Source organism: Tursiops truncatus, chromosome 16, assembly GCF_011762595.2.
Source record: "Tursiops truncatus isolate mTurTru1 chromosome 16, mTurTru1.mat.Y, whole genome shotgun sequence".
In the NCBI taxonomy this organism is placed as follows: Eukaryota; Metazoa; Chordata; class Mammalia; order Artiodactyla; family Delphinidae; genus Tursiops; species Tursiops truncatus.
Window position 1 is genome coordinate 55,233,258 of NC_047049.1, and position 19,688 is coordinate 55,252,945.

Here is a 19,688-nt window from a genome sequence, read left to right on the forward strand (position 1 = left end):
CAAGAGACCACGTTCATTTCCCATCTGCTGCTCTGCTCCACGAAGGGTGGTTTTTGGTTCCAAGCCGGTTCTTGGTAGAGAAAAAGAACCGTGTTCCTCTGTCCTTGTTTTAACCACCCTCTTAAGGCACAGGGACCTCGAAGAAGGGTCTCTGCAGTACACGCAGCAGAATTAAGAGTTCCTGATGGTAATAAGCCTCTCCTGGGCACTTTGTGACAGCCCGGAATCCTTCTGCGCGCGTTATCCCCGGGAGCAAGTCAGCTCAGGTGCATGTCTCTTCTTGGTGTCAGACAGCGGGGTTTAAATTCCGACTGTGTCTTCCTGGGCCAGCTGCTTAACCCCTCATCTGCCAATGAGCGCATTCAGACCCGCCTCGTAGAGTTACTGTGATGATGCTGGTTATCGTTACCATCATTACTTGTTAGTAATGTTACCTACTCTAGTTATCGTGCTTGCCAGCAGTTGACTTCCCATCTGCTACAGCTCTCCTTCCCTCCCTCCCTTCTTTTTATACTTCTACCATCCCTCCCTCCCTCCCTCCCTCCCTCCGTCCTCCTCTCCTTCCCTCCTTCCCCCTTTCCCCCTTCTTTCCTTCCTTTCACCAAGATGTATCAAGTCCTTGCTTAGTCTGAGCTCGTAATGTTTCATTGTTGAGGATACAGCGGTGAACAAAAGAGACGAAAATGCTTGCCCTCGTGGAGCTTACAGTCAGTCAGTGATGATTAAAGTCTTCAGGCTGCCAGGTGGTGGGATAAATGCTCTGGAGGAGCGTGGAGCATAGATGAGGAGTGATGGGATCGGGGAGGGCTGGGGGTGGGCAGGGAAGGTGGGCAGGGAAGTGCTCACCCATACGGTCAGGCTTTGAACAGTGTGAGGTGAGGGGGTAGCCAGTGCAGTCAGCCCCAGCTTGGAGAGGGCCTGGAACATTCTGGCAGCACAAGGAGGCCAGTGCAGCTGGAGCGAGCAAGGGAGTGAGTGGGAGGCTTGTAGGATGACGGCAGGAGCAGGCAGATTAAGGGGTTGCACTGTGTGAAGTCTACGGCTTGTCCTTCGACTGGGATGAGAAACCCCAGGAGGGGGTCGGCATGGCAGCGACATGATCTGACTTACATTTTGAAGCGTGGTTCTCCTCCCAGGCAATCACTGATTAAACAACTTCCCTTTCTAACTGACATGTAACTAAACCCGAGGCAGACTTGGAGCTTTGCAGGGAGTGGGTGGCCTCAGCAGGGATGATCAAGGTGACTCTGGAATCCTCCTCCATCCCTACAGGTGTGGTGCCCAGGGTGGCCTTGGCACCTGGGGGTGAGTGAGCCCAGCTGGGCAGGAGTGGCAGAGGCTCATAGGGAGGGTGTGGCCAACACAGCGGGCCACCTGGAAGGACTTGGCAATGCCAACATTCTGTTCGTGCCCAGGGAGATAACCAGGCCCTGCCCAGCAAGGGGCAGGCAGGTGGGGATCTGAGAGTTGAGCCATGATGCCATCTTTGCCCACCCTTCATAAAGAAGTTGGTACTTTCAGAAAGTGCTGTGCTCCACCTTACCCCAGATTATATGGCGGGATGTATCCCTATTTACAGAAGAGGCTTTGAGAAATGAAATGACTTGTCCAAGGCCATCTAGAGAATCTGGACTTGGGTATCTTTTGATCCTCAGAGCTCTTCCTACCACACCACAGACTTGAGGCTCCCAGTATACTGGGTCCAGTGAAGGAAGGGTGAGAGACAGAGACAGCGAGACAGCCTGGATCTGAGGACCAGAAGCGGTGGGGTCCTGGGGTTAGCACAGGCCTGCTCTCCCACGCTGGGCCAGGGCAGCTCCCGCTGCTGGGGAAAGCTGGGACGTTTGATGATGAGACGTGTTGCCCTGTGGGGCTCCCACACCCAATCCCCCATACCAGGCCAGGTGGAGGTTTCCGCTGGCCCTGGGAACACTTGGGCTCCAGATTGCAGGCTGGTGAGGCAGGGATCTGCTTGGGAGTGATGGGTTCCCTTGGGCTAGATTTGGTGGAATCATCCTCTTGGGGAGGCAAAAAGAAGGAAGAGAAACAGAGCCAACTGGGGGTTTGTGTCCTGGCTTGGTGGTTCCCAGGTAGGCAGGGTGGCACTGGGCTGTGACGTCCCTCCAGGCCCTCCGTATTCGGGGTTGGCATCTGAAGGCATGGCTGAGCTTCCTTCTCAGGCTTTGGTCTTCGACCTGGTGCTTCGGGGGAAATGCCCAAACATCCAACAGGTACGTGCTGTGGACAGTGAGCGCCTGGCAGGTGACTGTGGTCCAGTCAGGCCTTTGGCCGCAGGGGACATAGTAGGGGCGAGGCCCTCCGTGGCCATGTCAGAAGTCACTGAGGGGGACGGCGAGAAGGCAAGAAGGGGTGAGGCCACGTGCCCAAGCCCGGCCTGTGAGAGGCCGCCCGTGTGGGCCTGCGATGGCAGGGGGCTGCCTGCCAGCCTGCTCCCGTGTCCACGCAGCCTCCTGTGCTTGCAGCGCACCCTACAGCCCTCCCCATCCTCCAGTCCGGCGCTGAGATTAGAGACTGTCAAGTGTGTCCTCAGGAGGCAGCTGCGGCTTCTTTTGCACAAGACTCTGGTGGGAGACAGGGCAAGACGGAGCCTCGGGAGGGTGGCCGCGACTGGACCTCCGCTTTCCAGGACATCCCCAGGCCCCGCCCAGTCTCGTCTGTTCCCTACTCCTCCCTCCTCCTTATTCCTCTCTTCCCTCAAAGACCTCCTTTTCTCCGTTTCAGAAAATCTCTGATGGTCTGTCTGAGGCTAGGGTAGCTGGAGCCTGTAACTGGTGGAGTTCTCTCTTACACACACACACACACACACACACACACACACGCTCTCTTTTTCTCTCTGTCTCTCTTTTTTCCCGGAGGATGAGCAGGAATCAGGGCCAGTTCACTACTGACACCAGGGGGAGCCTGTCTGGCCCAAGTCAGGAGTCCTCCCGGCAGGGTGGCGGGGTCCTTCTCTACAGTGGGAAGTGGAAGGTGTGGGGATGGATGGACTCCCACTTGGCGGGGCACAGGAGAGAAAGCAGTGTACTGGGACCTGGGGGGCAGCCTCCCTCTGGTCCTCAGTCGCCTCATCACAATAGGAAGTTGGTCTAATGGAGCTTAGAGTCAGAGGGATCTAAGAGGTCACTTGGTCCAGGGGTGACTCTCTGCAGGAATCCCTGCCCCCACTGTCCTGGGGGAGTGCCACACAGCTCCTGCTGGAACCTGTCCAGAAGTTGGGCATCTTACCTCCTGGTGGCCTGTTACCTAGTTGAAGCCTCATAGCTGTTAGAATCGACACTCATTTATCCTCTGTTCTGTAATTATTTATTACAGTGTCCCTCACAGAGCCCCCAGTTGACGGCGCGGTTTTGACTGAATATCCTTTGAGCCAACCCGTCCCACAGCAGCTGTAACTGTCACGCCCCAAGCCCTGTGCTGAGCACTAGTGCATTGCTTATCTGACATAAGCTTCACCACCACCTTCCTGGGGTCTGCATGCCTGTCCCCATTTCACATGCAGGAGGCTGAGCTTGTGAGCTAACATGTCCCGGGTGGCCAGCTTGTAAGTGGCAGAGCAGACCTAAGGCCAGATGGGCTTGCTGCTTCCAGCCCGAGTTCTCAGGCTCTGTGTGCCTTCCCCCGAGAAATACCTGCTCTCAGTTGGCCTGTCTGTAAAATGGGGATAATTCCACCTGCCTGTCGTATTTATTACAAGGTCTAAGCAAGGTAATGCAGAGGAGGCACTTAATTTTTACTTGCTGGCCCCCAGTTCTGGCTTGGTAAATGGTGGTCAATCGCTATTGTAATGGGCTCTGTTCCTTACCACTCCTCCCCCCAAACCCACCCCGTGTGTCCCCAGCAAGACCACTTAACCTCTCTGGGCCTCCGCCCCCTTTCTCTGGAGCAGGAGTTACACCTGCTCCCGATGAGGGATGCTTGGCCAGAGTGAGGTCAGTGGTGCAGAGGGGCTTTCCCTCCAGGCCGAGGAGCGCTGACGTGGTGGCCTGGCGTCAGGCTCTGCAATGTGCTCTCCTCCCTGCTCCCCCAGCTCCCCACCTCGAGTCCTGCCTCCACAAGTAATTAATTATGCTCACAACATCTTGTGTAAGCAAATAATAACGAGAGCATTATCTCCCTTTAGTCCGTGTTTTTCCTTGCCTATTGTAAAGTAATTAAAATAATGAATGACTTGTAAAACAGTAGGTAAGAGGGCTGGCAAGAGAGCTTATCTGCCATATACCTCTTGTGCTCTGAATTATTGACGCATGGAAACCACTGTGACTGGAGAGGACTCCCTGACTCCCGGCCCTTTGCATGCCATTCCCTCCTCCAGGGTCAGCCAGGATTGAGGAGCAGAGAGCTAGCTGGTCCTTCAGGCCCCCAGGCTGTGGCCCTGGACCAGCTCAGAAATGTCTCTGGGAGGCACTGCTCAAAAGGAGCCATAAGAGCCTCTGATTTGAGGGTCTTCTCTTTGCCCTGATCTCTTCCTCGTCTGGGCGAAGGGAGAGGCCAGGATCGAGCTGAGGGTTACGATTCATGTTCCATTTCACATCGGGGCGGTGATGATCAAGCCAGGTCAGAACGATTACAGGCAGTGGTGCTCGAACTGGGCTTCCCAGAGCAGCAGCAGCAGCATTACCTGGGAACTTGATAGAAACGGGGGTTTGCAGGTGGGGCCCAGCCCTCTGTGTTTTCACAAGTCCTCCAGGTGGTTCTGACGCTGCTGAAGTTTGAGAACCACCGCTAGAGTGTCTGCACTTCCAGGAGAAAGAGGGAGGTGGTGAGACTAATTCATGAAACGCGTACTGTGTGCTGTTGGACACTATCTAATCCGACCAACACCTATGGGGCAGGCAGTATGGTCCCCATCTTACCAGGGACGGACAGGAGACCTGCATCTACACCTTCAGTTACTAAAGGGTGCCACGCATCAGCGTCTCTGTCTCTTCCAGGACACCCACCTTTGCAGTCTCCACGTGGCTGAGACTTGGGGCCCTAACAGGTCATTGGGACTGGCCTTAGGTGGCTTGGGCAGCTGGCTCCACCGATGTCAGCAGGCGGCCCCCAAATATGCCCCCCTGTGCCCCTGCCCCAGGCCTCCTTTTTGACTATTCCAGCGCTGGAGGGGCCAATACACTTGGAAATTAAACATGAGCGCCTGGTGTTACTGATGTTCCGTTTGCCCAGCGTCCCTGGGTCGGGGTGGCTGGCGGGGGAGAACCAGGCATCAGGAGCAGCTTCCTGCCTGCCTGCAAGTCCCCAGGAGGATGACTCACTCAGTGCCTCCCAGCTCTCCTTTCCTCATTCTGGCCCACCCCCACTCACTGCAGATCAAGATTTTCACCTCTGCCTTTGGATTTTCCTCCTCACTCCAATTCACAATGATCCCCAGGGTCAGTTTGTTTTGTTAATTCTAGCATTTTAAATGATGAACATAATTTTGCTGGCATCTTTTTAAACATCTGTGTCTGCAAAAATAATCTCAGTGGTTATTTGAATAGGGGGCCCAGTTACATTTAAATTTTAGACAATGAATGTGTTTTTAGTGTAAGTATGTCCCATGCAATATTTGGGACATACTTATACTGAAAAATTATTTGTTGCTTAGTTGAGATTCAAATTTTGCTGGGTTTCCTGTATTTTATTTGGCAACCCCTAAGCCCAGGCTCTATAGTGAGTGAGGGGCTGACATTCATAACCCTTTTTATTCCTTCTTTCATATTTATTGAGCCAGCCATATACTAGGCTCTCTTTTAGGCACTCAGGATTCAGCAGTTGGGGGAGGCAGACTGTAAATGAAATAAGTAAGAGAATTATGGAGTGTGTTAGAAATTTTAAGTGCTTTGGAGAAAAACAAAGCAGAAAGGCAGTGCTGTCAGAAGACAGTTGGAATTTTAAAAGGGTAGCCAGAGAAGAAGTATTGAAAAGGTGATATTTGAGCAAAGATTTGAGAGAGGTGAGGGAGTAAGCCATGACCCTCCGTGGGAGAAGAGTATTCTAGGCAGAGGGCACAGTGCACGCAGAAGTGTACAGTTTAGGACCCCATGTGGGGCTCAGTTATCTGATGAAGTCAGCCTTGATCCTCAAGCACATTTTTAGCTACAAAGGGGAATTTATTTTCTCCTGTAACTAAACAGGTCTGGTGTGGATTTCAGGCACAGCTGGATCCAGGTGTTCAAATGATGACATCAGTATTCTGCCATTTCTAGTTTCCTCTGTGGTGGCTTCATTCTCAGGGAAGGATTACCCTTCTTATTCTTTCCAGCAAATGTCCCAGGCTTGAGTCATACTGGGTTGGCATGGGATCGCATAACCATCCTTGGCCCAATTGCTGTTGCCAGAGGGGTGGACTGATCTGATTGACCAGTCTCCATTTCTGGAGAAAGGGTGGACCTTCAGTCCCTTTTGAACCACACAGACTGAGATGAGGAGGAGGTGGGTTTTTTTTTTTTTTTTAGGAAAGTAGGGTGCGTCTGTGAGAAGGGTATGAAGGCTGGGCAGGTGGAGATTACAGAATGCTGCCCTCACTTCCTGTCTAGCCACTCTGTGACCCTAGACAGGATGGTTTCCCTCCTGAGTTTTATGACTTTTTTTCTTTAAAATCAGAAGAGAATAATTTTATTCTTCTTTCTTTCACAAAGATATTTTAAGAGGAAACAAAGGAAAGATCCTTTTTAAAAAGATTAAAAAAAACAATGAAAGCCATAATCCGTCCTTCTTCCCAACCCCTGTACCTTCAAGCCAGTGCCCACCTCAGCGGGGGCCCGTCTAGCTTTGATTCTTTTGGGTAGGTTGTGTTTTTTAAATCCACTTGGTGGCTACGTCTCAACCCTTGTTCTCTCTGTTGCCAGGAGGCCCAGAAGATTAACAATGGCTCAAGCCAGGCGGACGGCACTCTCAAGCCAGTGGACGAAAAAGAGGAGGCGGTGGCAGCCGAGGTCGGCTGGATGACCTCCGTGAAAGACTGGGCGGGGGTGATGATATCTGCCCAGACGCTGACCGGCAGAGTCCTGGTGAGTCCCCAGCTCCCTCCTCACACGAGGAAGTCTGCTCTCTGGTCCGTGATCTCTCTGTTTATGGGGATGTGATGTTTCGCCGCGTCTTCTCCAGGCCATTGGCTGTTGGGAGGTGGGGGTGAAGGGCGAGGGCTTACGTGTGGTCATATGGTCGTGGGGGGGTCTTGGTGCACAGCTGAGCCAGCAATGTGTGGGGCATTTGCAGAGCGGGCCACTGTTTGGGGCAGAGAGGGTCTGTTGGAGAGGATGTAGAGCATTTCCTCTGCTAGCAGAAGAGGTGTGCACGTGCACACACACAGTGCACACACAGACACACACGTGCACGCTTGACAGTCTTGGAGAGGAGAAAGGGTCAAAGAAACGTGTGCTCAGGATTCTGCAGAGGCTCCATAAATGCCGGAATCCAGGGGTGGGTGGGTGGGTGGGTGGGTGGGTGGGTGGGTGTGGGTGTGGGTGTGGGTGTGGGTGTGTGTGTGTGTGTGTGTGTGTGTGTGTGTGTGTGTGTGTGTGTGTGTGTGTGTGTGTGTGTGTGTGTGCCTTCTGAGAATGTTACTGTTGTCCTCTGGCCTCCAGAGTTTTCTAGTCTCCTGCCCTGTGTGATCAGGGTCCTGCTCCTGGTAGAAATCCTCAATCATGCTGGTGGTGAAACTCGTGGGCAGCCCACCTGAGACTCCTGGCCCCGTGCTTGGAGCGTTGCTCCTGTGACCTTGCTTCTGAGGAGGCTGTCTCCTAGCCCACCTGCAGCCCAGGCTCGTCCTGCCCCTCCTCTGTGCGTTTCCCACATTCTCTCTGATCTGCTTGTGTGGGGCTTGGCTTCACTGACGGGCCTCCTGAGCTCCTGCTTCTTGGCAAGGATTGTGGGTGGTACAAGCCTGTAGTGACCAACCATCCCTGTTTACCTGGGGGGCCTGGGACATGGTTCTTTGGGTGCAAAGACTGGGAAAGTTGGGGGCGAACAGGCACGAGTCAGTCACCCTGGTCAGGCCAGGCTCCTGCCGTAGGTGGGCTCCTTCCCTGGGTAGCCCTGCCCACCAGCTTTCTTGAGTCTGATCAGAGTCAAGAGTTTCCCTGAGAAGGATGTCGCATTCCAAATAACTTGTCGTGATTCGGGAAGCTGTTTTGTATGGGCTGCCCTTCCTGGACCTGATGCTGGGGCACGGTCACGAGTCATTTGGCTCAGAGGTAGAATGAATGGGGGTTTCCAGATGGTTGGGGGGATCAGAGATCAGGCAGGGAAGCTGGAAGATAGATGCCATCGCTCTTGATGTTTCATGGCAAAAACTCAGTGGAAGGTGACCATAGATGTTGGGAGATGGTGAAATTTCACCGATCAGAAGCCTCCTTGGGGGAAACTCCACATTATGTTTGGGATAAATATCTCACAAACTGCTTGAGGGAAGGAGTAAGTCACTGAATGTCATGCTTGAGTCACAAAGGTGGTGGCCTAAGAGCCTTCAAGGAGAACAGGGCTCTGTTAACTGAGGGACCAGTGGGAGCTGCACCTTCTGAAGAATCTGGGTATGAAGCCCTGGCTGATGGTAATTGGTGGCAACATCGAAAGCGGAGCAACTTAAAGCTGGGATTTGGGAAAGGAGGAGAGAGAAAGTGCTGAGGCCAGTTGCTGTGTGGAGGAAGACGGAGGGGGACAGTCTGGGTCAGTGGGATCCACGAGAGACTGGGCTGCCCTGAGTGTCTCATGAGGAATTGAAGGTGGCTAGTCGTGGGCTGTGCTGTGTGACCACCACCCTCATCCCCCCTCCAGAGCCTTCTGTAAAGTCCCTGTTGCTTTTTCACACTTGTGTGTGAGTGCATTCTGTGTGGAAAACTTAAGGAGGTTGAATTCTGGGTCTGGGCATTCACGTGGGATGAAAGAGAGGCAGTGCATTCTCTGTGTACGGCGGTGATGGATGGGAAACAGCAGACAGTTTGGTTGTACACATGTGCTGCCTGGTGCTTCCCTGTGGCCACCGAGGACCATTCTGATTATCTTCATCAACATCATCTAAGAGATACATCTAAGAGATACTGAACACCAACTCTGGGCCAGGTGCTTTTTCATCCCCGTGAAAAACAAGGCATGATCCTGATTCCGTTGCACCGTGGATGGAAGCTATTGAAGGAATGTCTGGAGGAGAAATGCTACGAATACGCACATTGCGTGTGAGTGTGTGGTGGGGAGGCTGAGTGTGGGGAAGAAGGGGGTCAAGAAAGCCTTCACAGGGCTTCATGGGGGGAAAGCCTTTGAGCTGAAACTTCCATTTCAAGATGAACCGAACACATTTGATGATAGCAATGATATCAAAAATAAAAACATAGCCGAGCTTGAAAGCAAGGGACTACTTAGTGGGCCAGAAGCTGAGAAGAACACCTAATAAAACAGAAGGCATTTGAGTTGAGCTTGGCAATGTGGGTTAGGATCCTGAAAGTCAAAGGAGAGGAAATGATTCCACAGTGGGGGAGCAGCAGGAAAAGTGCATGGTGTGCTGTGGGAATGAGGCCTGGGCTGCCAACACAGAGGCACCTGAGGGGCAGTGAGACTGGGAAAGTGGGCTGGAGACAGCTAGTGAGGTCTTTAAATGCCGAGCTTAAAGACTTTGGACTGAATTTTGCAGGAAAAGGAGATTTTGAGGGAGGGGCATCATGATTGGTGATGGTGCCGAGAGAAGCACAAATGGGCACAAATGGGCAAGTTAGAGACTAAATTGGTGAGGCAGGAGCTCAGGGATGCTAGGCCGGTTGGGACAGTGAGCTCCTGGGTCAGGACACAACAGGAGAGCATTGCTGCAGTGGACCCGGTGAGGCAAGGCCTGAGCTAGCACCATGCAGCGGAGGCAGGTAGGTGATGTGTGTGATATTTGGAAGTAGAAGCCCCAGGCCATGTGCACCCAGCAGCCACCTGGATACTACTGCTGACGACGACATTATTAAGAGCATCTTGGGAGCCAGGCACTGCGCTAAGCCCTATACATTATAATCAGGTTGAAGGGCAAGGACCATGTTGTATTTGTTGTGTATCTCCCATTTTGCTGTTGTGTTGTAGGGGTTCATGACGAGGAAGCCACAAAGCCAGTCTTATCAGTGAATTCATGTCCATTTTACAGTTGAGAAAACCGAGGCCTAGGAAGGGCAGTGAAGTGACAGAACGAGGCTCGTACCTGCAGGCCTCCAGACTCCCCGTCCAGTGGTCTTCCCGTGTCGTTACTTCCCGTTTGAAGATAATACCTTCTTTTTGAAGCCCCTGTCAGCTCTTGCTATGGCTATGACCTTTTGACATTACTGTCTCTGAGCCAATTAGGTCCTGAGGCTGCTTGACCTGATCCTTTTAACATTTGTGTGGACAAGCATGGTGCACCCAGGCCTCCTTGCCTGGGATTGCCCATGAGGCTAGCTGCTCTCCGAAGGTCTCCTTGGGGAAAATGCTGCCTGGGCTGCTCTGGTGCACTCAGGATGGAGCAGTCCCACTGCCCAGAGAGCAGGCAGCTCAGAGTTCAGGCGGTACCTTCAGAACAGGCCTCTCCTTTAGAGAAGGCAGGTCCTTGCTCTGAGCAAGGAACAGATTTCATATTGCAGTCTCCATGCTCAAGGGAAAGTACCTCTGCCTGTTCAGAACTGAAAGCTGTGTTTGTCCTGAACTGCCCCAGTGTTTATCCTTGCAACAGTGGGACTCAGGCGAGACTAGACACCAGCTTTGCGGTTTCCCTTTTCCATGTTTAATGTGTTTTCCTTGACGCACAGCTCAGGAGCTTGGGCCCTCCACATCTGGGCCCCTTTCTCACCTGTCTCATTGTCACAGGTGAGAGTTTCAGAACCAGGGCATGGTGGGTAAGGCCCAGCTGGGGAAGGATTCACCAAGACAACCTCAGCGTATCAGTAGATTCACTGGTTGTCCAGGATCTCTCAGATGAGCACGTCATTCATTCAGGAAGCACTTATTTCTCACCTGCACCAGGCGCTATTCCAGGCGCTGGGCACAGGACAGTGAGCACCTGAGATCCAGGGTGTGAATTATTTATGTTGAAAAGCTAGATAAAAAGTTGTAGAGCTCAGTGTAAACAGTGACAAGTGCGCGTCACCATTTGCAGGTGCTTTTAATAGTTAACACTTGGAGCTTCATCATCAAAGTGAGAAACAGTCCTTGACCAGTTCGCAGAATATCCTGTCTTTGTCTTGTCTCTCTCTCTCCTCGGCACTCAGGCTTAGCTTTACAAAAACAGCAGTACTGCATAGGGTCTTCTCTAGGAGCGATGGCTGAGGGATTCTGTGTCAAAGTGCACCCCCAAACTGTCAAGGATTACTGCTTCCCTTATCTTTTTGTAAAAGTAAAAATATTTATTATTTTCTGATTCTAAAGTTGGTGTGTGCTGAATTCAAAATTTGGGATACCAAATTTTGATCAGTTTGATCATTTGATATACCAAAGGATGGTCACTTCCACTTTGGGATTTGGAGTTGGTCCACAGTGAGGGACATTTCAGTGTTGCAGTAAATGCCATTGAGATGCCTCCCAGCTGTTTGGGTGTTGCTGGGGACTTTGTTCACTACATCTCACGTTATCTGCTTCTGCACAGACGTGGGTAAGTGCTTCGTGCCAGGATTGCTGTGGTCGTCCTGGTGAACCTCCAGTGAACAATCTAAATTGGGAAAGGGATCCTGGCCCTTTTTCTGTAGTGGCTGCTGGGAGCCAAGTTTGTGGCCCATTGAAACTACACAGCATCTCAGGGTTTGCCTTCTGTGTATTCACAGCCTCCCGGCTTTGTCTTCAAGTGTATCCTCTCATTTCCCTTTTGCCTCCTATTTGAACTTTACACGTGTGTGGTTATATGCTCCATAGAGCTTTGTGAGCTGAATGGAATCTTTCTAAGTAAGGCAGTACAGGCAGACCTCGGAGATACTGAAGACTCGGTTCCAGACCACTGCAATAAAGCGAGTATCACAATAGAGCAAGTCATATGAATTTCTTGGTTTCCTGGTGCATATAAAAATTATGTTTACACTATACTGGAGTCTGTTAACTGTGCAGTAGCATTATGTTTTTAAAAAACACTACATACCTTAATTAAAAAATACTTTATTACTAAAACATGCTAATTATCATCTGAGCCTTGAGCGAGTCATTTACTAACATCAAAAGATCATTGATCACAGGTCATCATAAGACATGATGAAAAAGTTTGAAATATTGCGAGAATTACCAAAATGTGACACAAAGGCATGAAGTGAGCAAATGCTGTTGGAAAAATGGCAGCTACAGACTTGCTTGAGGCGAGGTTGCCACAAACCTTCAATTTATAAAAACAAACAAAAACAAAAAACACAGTATCTACGAAGTGCAATAAAGCGAGTTATGCCTGGATATATAAATAAAAAGGGCAAGAAGCACACAGAGTGGGCTTTTGTATTGTTTGGTTGTACTTTATAGGCCAAAACTAATATTAGAGATAGTCTAGTTCAGGGTTAAGTTTTTCTGTAATGGGCCAGATAGTAAGTATTTTAGGCTTTGCAGGCCATAGAGACTCTGTCACAACTATTTCACTCTGCCATTATAGTTTGAAAGCAGCGCAGACAATACATGGGTGTGAGTGTGTTCCAGTAAAACTTTATTTATAAAAACAGGTGGTGGGCTAGATTTGTTTCATGGGCCAGATTTGTTTCATGGGCCATAGTTTCCGATTCTTGGTTTAGTTCAACTCCTTATTTTATAAACTAAGAAACTGAGAGGCAGAAATTGAAAGAAAAATTTTAGGAAGTGATTTCCTAAGACAGTATAGTATAAGAGTGACACTGCTAGTGAACCCATTTATAATGGGGAAATTTATGGACATACAGATACATACAGATAAATACAGGCACACACACACTCATACCATCTCCATTAGCCCCTTGTTTCTGAATATTCTTATTAATTTCCACATTAATCTCAGAGCGACTGTCTCCTTAAAAAAACTATGTATTGTGGACAAGCATGACCTCACCTCCAGGTGTGAGCAAAGTCTGTAAATGGCTGGGCTGTGTAGCTGCTCAGCCCCTGTACAGATTCAGTCTTTTGTGCTCACTTCAAAGACTGGTCTTGCCAATATAGCTGTCAGCTCCTTGAGCAAAGATAGAGCCTTTAGAATGACTCTCTTTTGCTTATTTTCCTCATATTCCCGTGCTACTACATTTAAATATTGCTCCAGGAAACATGCACATCTACTCCAGGTACTGAAAATATATGCTACTTGCTTTACTGTCTGGGGGATGATTTGTTGAAATAAGGAGGAAGAAAAATGCCAGTCTTTCCCTTTATCTTCCTAAATACACTGCATGTGTGGCAGTTTATATTAACATAGTATGCATAGCCTGGACCGTTCTATCCTTATCTCCTAGGGCCCCAAAGAAAATATGTAACAAGTACGCCTTTCAAAGAGAAATAATCCTATTCGTTTAATAGAGTTAAACAGATATGTTCACTCCTGTGCTGTTTGCACCTGAAATTGGACAAGTTGAACAAAATGGAGGGCACATGGGCACAGCTTAATCACATAGGTGACATCATTGACTTTGTTTCTCTCTTTAGGTGCCTCCTGGTGCTGGTGACAGTTCTCATTAGCATCCTCTACTTTTTGTTTTCAGTGGTGCCTGGTTGCAAATTCACACATACCTCACATTTCCATCTCACTCTCTCTTCCTCACCTCTGCTCCCTTCCCTTTCCCCCTCCCTTTTTTTTTTTTTACATTTTAGGCAAATCTACATAAAATGTCTATATCCCCTGCAGATGATGATGCCCTATGTAGCAGAAAGATCATAGTTGCATGGGCCTGTATTTTTACTAAGAATGCCTCTATAGTGAACAGGTAGATCCTGCTTTATGTGCAGTTGGGAATAAATTTGAGATCGTTTGAGTTTATTTTAACTCTCCTAAGTGAGACTTCTTTTAAAGGAACCGAGTGGTAATCCACCCCCTCCCAGGACTTAATAATGGCTCTTCATTTTATCCTGTGCATAAATAGAGTTTATATTTGGGGTATGAATCAGTAAATCAAAGAAGGTATGCTTTATTTATATTATTAAACGTGAAAGTTTGTCTTTGATGAAAGGCGCACTAGATTGCACTAGATTTGTTACCTGGGACCCAGCATCATGGAGTGAGAAAACGAGTCAGAGAAGTCACTTGAATTCAGCTGGAACCCATGGTAGGTAGTGAGCTGCCTGTCACTGGAGATGGTCAGAGAGAGGCAGGATCTCATTTGGTGGCGCCGTTGCTGACGGTTGGTCAGACTTCATCCTCGTGGCTTTAGTTGGGTTATTCAGAAAACTAAGATGTCAGAGACGCTCCAGAATAAAAATGCTTGCCTGGAAGTTGAACAGACTTTGTTTCTCATCCCCATTTTGAGATTGTCCAGTGTGTATCAGCGTGTGAGTCTTGAAGAAGTCCTGCAGTAAGAAAGCAGAAAGACTTTGGCCCAGCATTTCCCACTCCTGTTTTACCAGGAACCCTTTCCCCATGAAACGTCTGTGGGCATCACAAAGGACACACTTTGGGAAACATTTAACCAGCCCAGGGATTGTCAAACAGTAACCCATGGGCCAAATCTGGCTCACTGCCTGTATTATACAGCTCACAAGCTCACGATGGTTTTTACATTTTTAAATGTTTTTTTAAAATAATCTAAAGCATGTTCTCTGATATGTGAAAATTATGTGAAATCAAATTTCAGTGTTCACAAACACAGTTTTATTGGGCCGCAGCCATGTTCTCATTTACATATTGTCTGTGGCTGCTTTTGCAATGCACTACGGCAGCAGAATTGAGTAGTATCCACAGAGTCCAAAATATGCCGCCCCAAAATAGTCACTGTGTGGTCCTGAAACAGAATGCATTTGCCAACTCCCAATCCGGATCTTCACGTTCCCCTTCCGCTCTGTGACTGGCCAGTGTAAGTGGCCAACAGGACTTGTTCCCATGATTCAAGGCAGTGGATGAAATGTACCATCTAGCCCCTTCTTACGGAGACCCTCTACATTTACTTCCACAAGCTCAACTAAATGATACGGTAGAGATGGGGACACAGAGGCCAGAGCCAGGTGGCCCCCCAAATTCCACAGCTGGCTCAGCATAGGAATTTCCCCTTCCCAAGGTCAGTGGAATGTGTCTGGGAATTCTCTAGCAGGGTCACGTTCTGCCTCCCCCTCCACCTGCCTGCGTCCCCTGCAGTCAGTGTCCCCCAGGCCCCGCCCGGTAGCCCAGCGTCTAGTGCCTACCATGGAAGACACCCCGATCCAGACCTGCAGGCCAGGTGCCTCAGCCGTGCCAGCTGCCGGGCTGTGCTTCCGGTCTGCAGGCCATATGCTCTGTGTGCCAGCTTCTCCGGCATATTCTGTGAAGAGCAGCTGTTAATTTTACTAGCTGGGGGGTTGGCTCCTCTGGCCTCCCGCCGTGAGAATGAAGGAGAGTTTCAGAAGTCAATCCCCGCAGGGTTCTGGAGAGAGGAAGAGCCTCCTGGCACAGGTTCTGGAGAGATGAAGAGCCTCCTGGCACAGGAGCACCTTGCTTCGTCCCGGCTGTTCATCCCTGGCTCCCACGGCCTCTGGTGGCAAGTATGGGGTTGGCCAGGTCAACCCCCTACTTAGGCTGCTGCTGCTTCTCTCCTCTGGGGAGTTTGCTGGGAGTGGGTGTCTGTTTTGTTCTTCTGTCTCATCCGTTTGTTTCCTTATCCATCTATGGCCACTCATCCACCCAACCCACGTAACTTCATTGGTGTTCCCTGGCACACAGAACTGAATGTAGCACCCGGACAGTGGATGCCCGATGAATAAGGCAGGACCCCCAGGGCTTTCCCTTGTCTCTGTTCACTCTGTTTCAGCTTCTCTGTCTGGGCTGGGAGATAAGAGTCCTGCCCATGGCTGATCCAGCGTCATCTGAACTGGGGCTTTTAGTCTTTTGCTCTCCATCTGGTCTGGTGTCTCATTTGATTGGAACCAACAAGAAGGATAGATGGAGCACTTAGCATCCCCAGATCGCCAGCTCCTGCTTTTCCTCTCTCCCTGGGACGTGCATCCTTGGGAAGGGATGCCTTGGCCCGTGGAGGGCTGCTGTGTGTGGTACGGCAGGGCAGTTAGGAACCCAGCTTCTACAGTCATTCTGCTGAATCCCACCTCTGCCACTCTGTAGGGCTTTTCCTCTGGGCTAGTTGCTTCATTTTGGTGCCTCAGTTTCCTCATGTGTTGAATGAGCATAATAATAGTCCCTGCCTCTTAATGTCGTTAGGAGGGTTTGATTCATCGACATATATGAAGTGTTCAGAATAGTGCCTGTTACGTGGTTAGCGCTTAATAAACATTTGTTGTTATTACTTTTGTTATTATTGAGTGAGCCTAGTCACCGTGTCATGGAGGAAACGTGCTGGTATGGAGACACACAGGGGTAGGGAGTGGAGGATAAACCCTTTCCTGTGGCAGCCCTTAGACCTCCCCAAACCTCAGATGTCGTCTCAGAGTGCTGAGCTACCGCTGGGCGTGGCCATCTGAAAGGGGTCTGAGTATCCCAGGATCCAGGTTTGGGTCCAGCCAGCTGATGATGTTTGGGCCATGCACACAATTCAGGCTCTGCCGTTTCTGAAGCTGGCTCTTACCATTGCCCAGTCGGCCGGGAAATTCTCACTGCATATAGCTGTCGTGAGCTGGCGGGGCCGGAGGGCTGGCTGGGCTTTCCCTGGGAGCTGTACATTGTAGGCACGTGTGTCACAGGAAACACCCTGGCAGTATGACAGATGAATCTTGTGGAAAGAGGGTCAAGTGTACTCACTCTGGTTCCCGTATCCAGTCATCCCTGGATGTGGGGTGAGACTGACAAACACAGGGCTGGTTTCAGAGGGCACGTCAGCACCCTCTGATGTGGGGAGATGTCTTTAATGTCCATTCTGGCAGGCAGCAACCACAAATCCGTTGGAAGGGTGCAAGGAAGTGCGTTAAGTCACCGGAAGATAAGGACACAGGTTCTACTGTACGTGCCAGGCATCTCCTCTGAGCCATTCATCCGTTTCTTCAGACATTCCTGGAGCACCTGCGAGGTGTCAGACGCTATTCAAGTCACTGGACACATATTGGTTCTTCTAGCGAAATCTGTAAAGTGAAATCATCCCAGGTGTTGAAAGTGAAAATGTTACGTTGCATTTTGCTACAGTGCTTCTGGGCGGCAAGGTTTTTGAAGTAGTTTGGTGATAAATCAGAGTCCGTGATCTCTCCATCCATCCTTGGACAGGCCTGGCGGCCCAGGTCTTCTAATCCTGATCATATATCCTGTGTCTTCCTGCTACTGGACACAAGGGACCTGAGTTTAACATTATATGACTAATGTTAAACTAACTCTCTCCCTCCCTCCCTCCCTCCCTCGCCCTCCCTCTCCCAGCCAGTAAAAGCTGGTGCCCCCTGGAGGCTTTGTAGGAAACGGAACACCTGTATTTGGGGCCCACCATCTTGGGCTGGGACACTTTTCTCGCCTAGCTTTTCCCCCGGGGCCTTCGGGGAACGCTGGTGGTTTAGCAGCCCCTATTTGTCAGAAAAACATCCTTGTGGACTGAGACTCTCCTTGGAGCCTCCACTTCAGCTGTGAAGAAGTTTGTTTAACAGGGAGACTCAAAAACAGATGATGATGATGATGACAAAGTTACCAGCCATTGTCGTTGCCGGGAAGCACGTGCTTGGCAAGTCACACTTGGGACCACAGGCGAGCTGATGCTTCCAAGTTTATTTACTAGGCCATGTTTAGGAGGAGGCAGACTGACTCGTGCCTCCAGGCCCCAAACACCCCAAATTCGTACACTAAAAGCCTTATTTTTAGGTACAGAATGAGGCTTTTTCCAGAAAAACAACTACTTGAGAAGAATGACAACAACAGAAATCCACCATTTGCCCTAAAAATTTTATTGCAGAAAATGTTCCCGTGTGTTTGAGTAGTGAGGGAACTAGGACAGGACATTTGCTTCTCTGTCTTTCTTTAGGAAATTAGGGCACTTGAAAACAATTAAATGCACCCAGGCCTCTTAAGCACCAGGGCTATCTTTCTGCTCGTCTAATTAATTGTAGTTCATAAAATTGGCCCCGTGCTGACATGGAAGGCACAACAAAGCTGAGGATCCAGGGGCCTGAGTGGAAGCTTGGTTCCTGCTTCACAAGCCTCTGGGGACACAGATCTTTCCTGGGGACATCCGGGTTACCTGTAAACCGTACGTGCCTCCTTCCGGGGCAAGCAGACCTCTGGGCCTTCCTTGTTTGTTGGAGGTGGGTTAATCGGGACAGTAAATGGACTGGGCATATGCTGCTTTCTTGTACCTGTAGAGAAGCCAGGATCCAGAGAATTAATCTGAAGGGTTGAGAAACCATCACCTTCCCAGACTGCTTTAGTGAAGAGGCTTTTCCCCATTTTTCTCTTTTCAGCATTTTTTTCTCCCTTCATTTCCTGGTGGCTGTTGAGGAAGCAGCTGTCCTAAGGGAAACAGGGAGCCGCTCATTGAAAGGGAGAGAGGAAGACAATGCCCTGTTCCCACATCAGCATCCCTCAAATTTTGGCTTTGCTTACACTAAAAATAGCTTGAAACGGAGGCCAAATGACAAAAAAGGGGCATTTCACAGGGCAGAGGCTGCCGGCTCCCACATGAGGCTGCTGGGCGTGTTAGCCTCTGGTCCCCAACTTGCACAGGAAGGCGAGGGGTGTGGAATCCCATTGGGAGGGGGCCAGACCATTCTTCTTCTTTGTCATGCGAGATCTATCTGGAGTTAATTCTACTAGTCCGGCACTCAACCTTCTGCCTGGGCTTATGGCCCAGGGGTGACAAATAACTTCCTGTGAAGGGGGAGCAGCTGATTGCAGGGGCTGCTTAATCCCACAGACCCCTGCGTGGGCTCCCGGGGAAGCTGCCATGAGGCGGCTTGGTTTCTTGGTCATCTTCGACCTCTGCAGGAAGAAAGCTTAGATCATCAGAAAGAAGGAAAGGAGTTTACTCACCTAGCTTCACACAGTGTGTCAATCTGGGCCTTGGGGATTGGTGATGGTGTTCAAGATCAATTTGGGATATGAGAGCAGAGGTGACCATCGCTTCCTTTCATCTGAGAAACCGTGATCTGCAGAAAACTGTGTTTTTTTCTTTAATAATGTTTTTTTAATTTTTATTTTTTGGCTGCATTGGGCCTTCGTTGCTGCGTGCGGGCTTTCTCTAGTTGTGGCGAGTGGGGGCTACTCTTCATTGTGGTGCTCAGGCTTCTCATTGCGGTGGCTTCTCCTGTTGTGGAGCATGGGCTCTAGGCGCACTGGCTTCAGTAGTTGTGGCACGCAGGCTCAGTAGTTGTGACTCGTGGCCTCTAGAGCATAGTCTCAGTAGTTGTGGCACACGGGCTTAGTTGCTCCACAGCATGTGGGATCTTCCCGGATCAGGGATCGAACCCATGCCCCCTGCATTGGCAGGTGGATTCTTAACCACTGCTCCACCAGGGAAGTCCCAGAAAACTGCATTCTTAATCCGGGCTCTGTCGTGACATTTCTGGTGACCTTGGACAAGTCCATTCCCTTTTAAGGTTTTGATGTGTCTGTGGATAAAACGAGGGAGTAGCAATAGTCTGTTCCCTTGAGTCCAAAATGTTTCTGTGTTTTCTCATTCCCTCTACTGTCCTTCAGTCAGCAAAGGCAGCAAGGGTCT

The 19,688-nt window shown here is 50.0% G+C and overlaps 1 protein-coding gene across 9 annotated transcripts in view; it reads left to right on the plus strand.

Moving 5' to 3' along the window:
* The window catches only part of KCNMA1 (potassium calcium-activated channel subfamily M alpha 1), a 736,798-nt gene that overhangs the window by 213,567 nt on the left and 503,543 nt on the right, over nucleotides 1-19,688 (plus strand). For all 9 annotated transcript variants that reach the window (XM_073793410.1, XM_073793411.1, XM_033841924.2 and 6 more), the window contains exon 2: nucleotides 6,852-7,013. In XM_073793410.1, coding sequence (XP_073649511.1) covers nucleotides 6,852-7,013 — 162 coding nt within the window. The remainder of the gene's footprint in view (nucleotides 1-6,851; nucleotides 7,014-19,688) is intronic.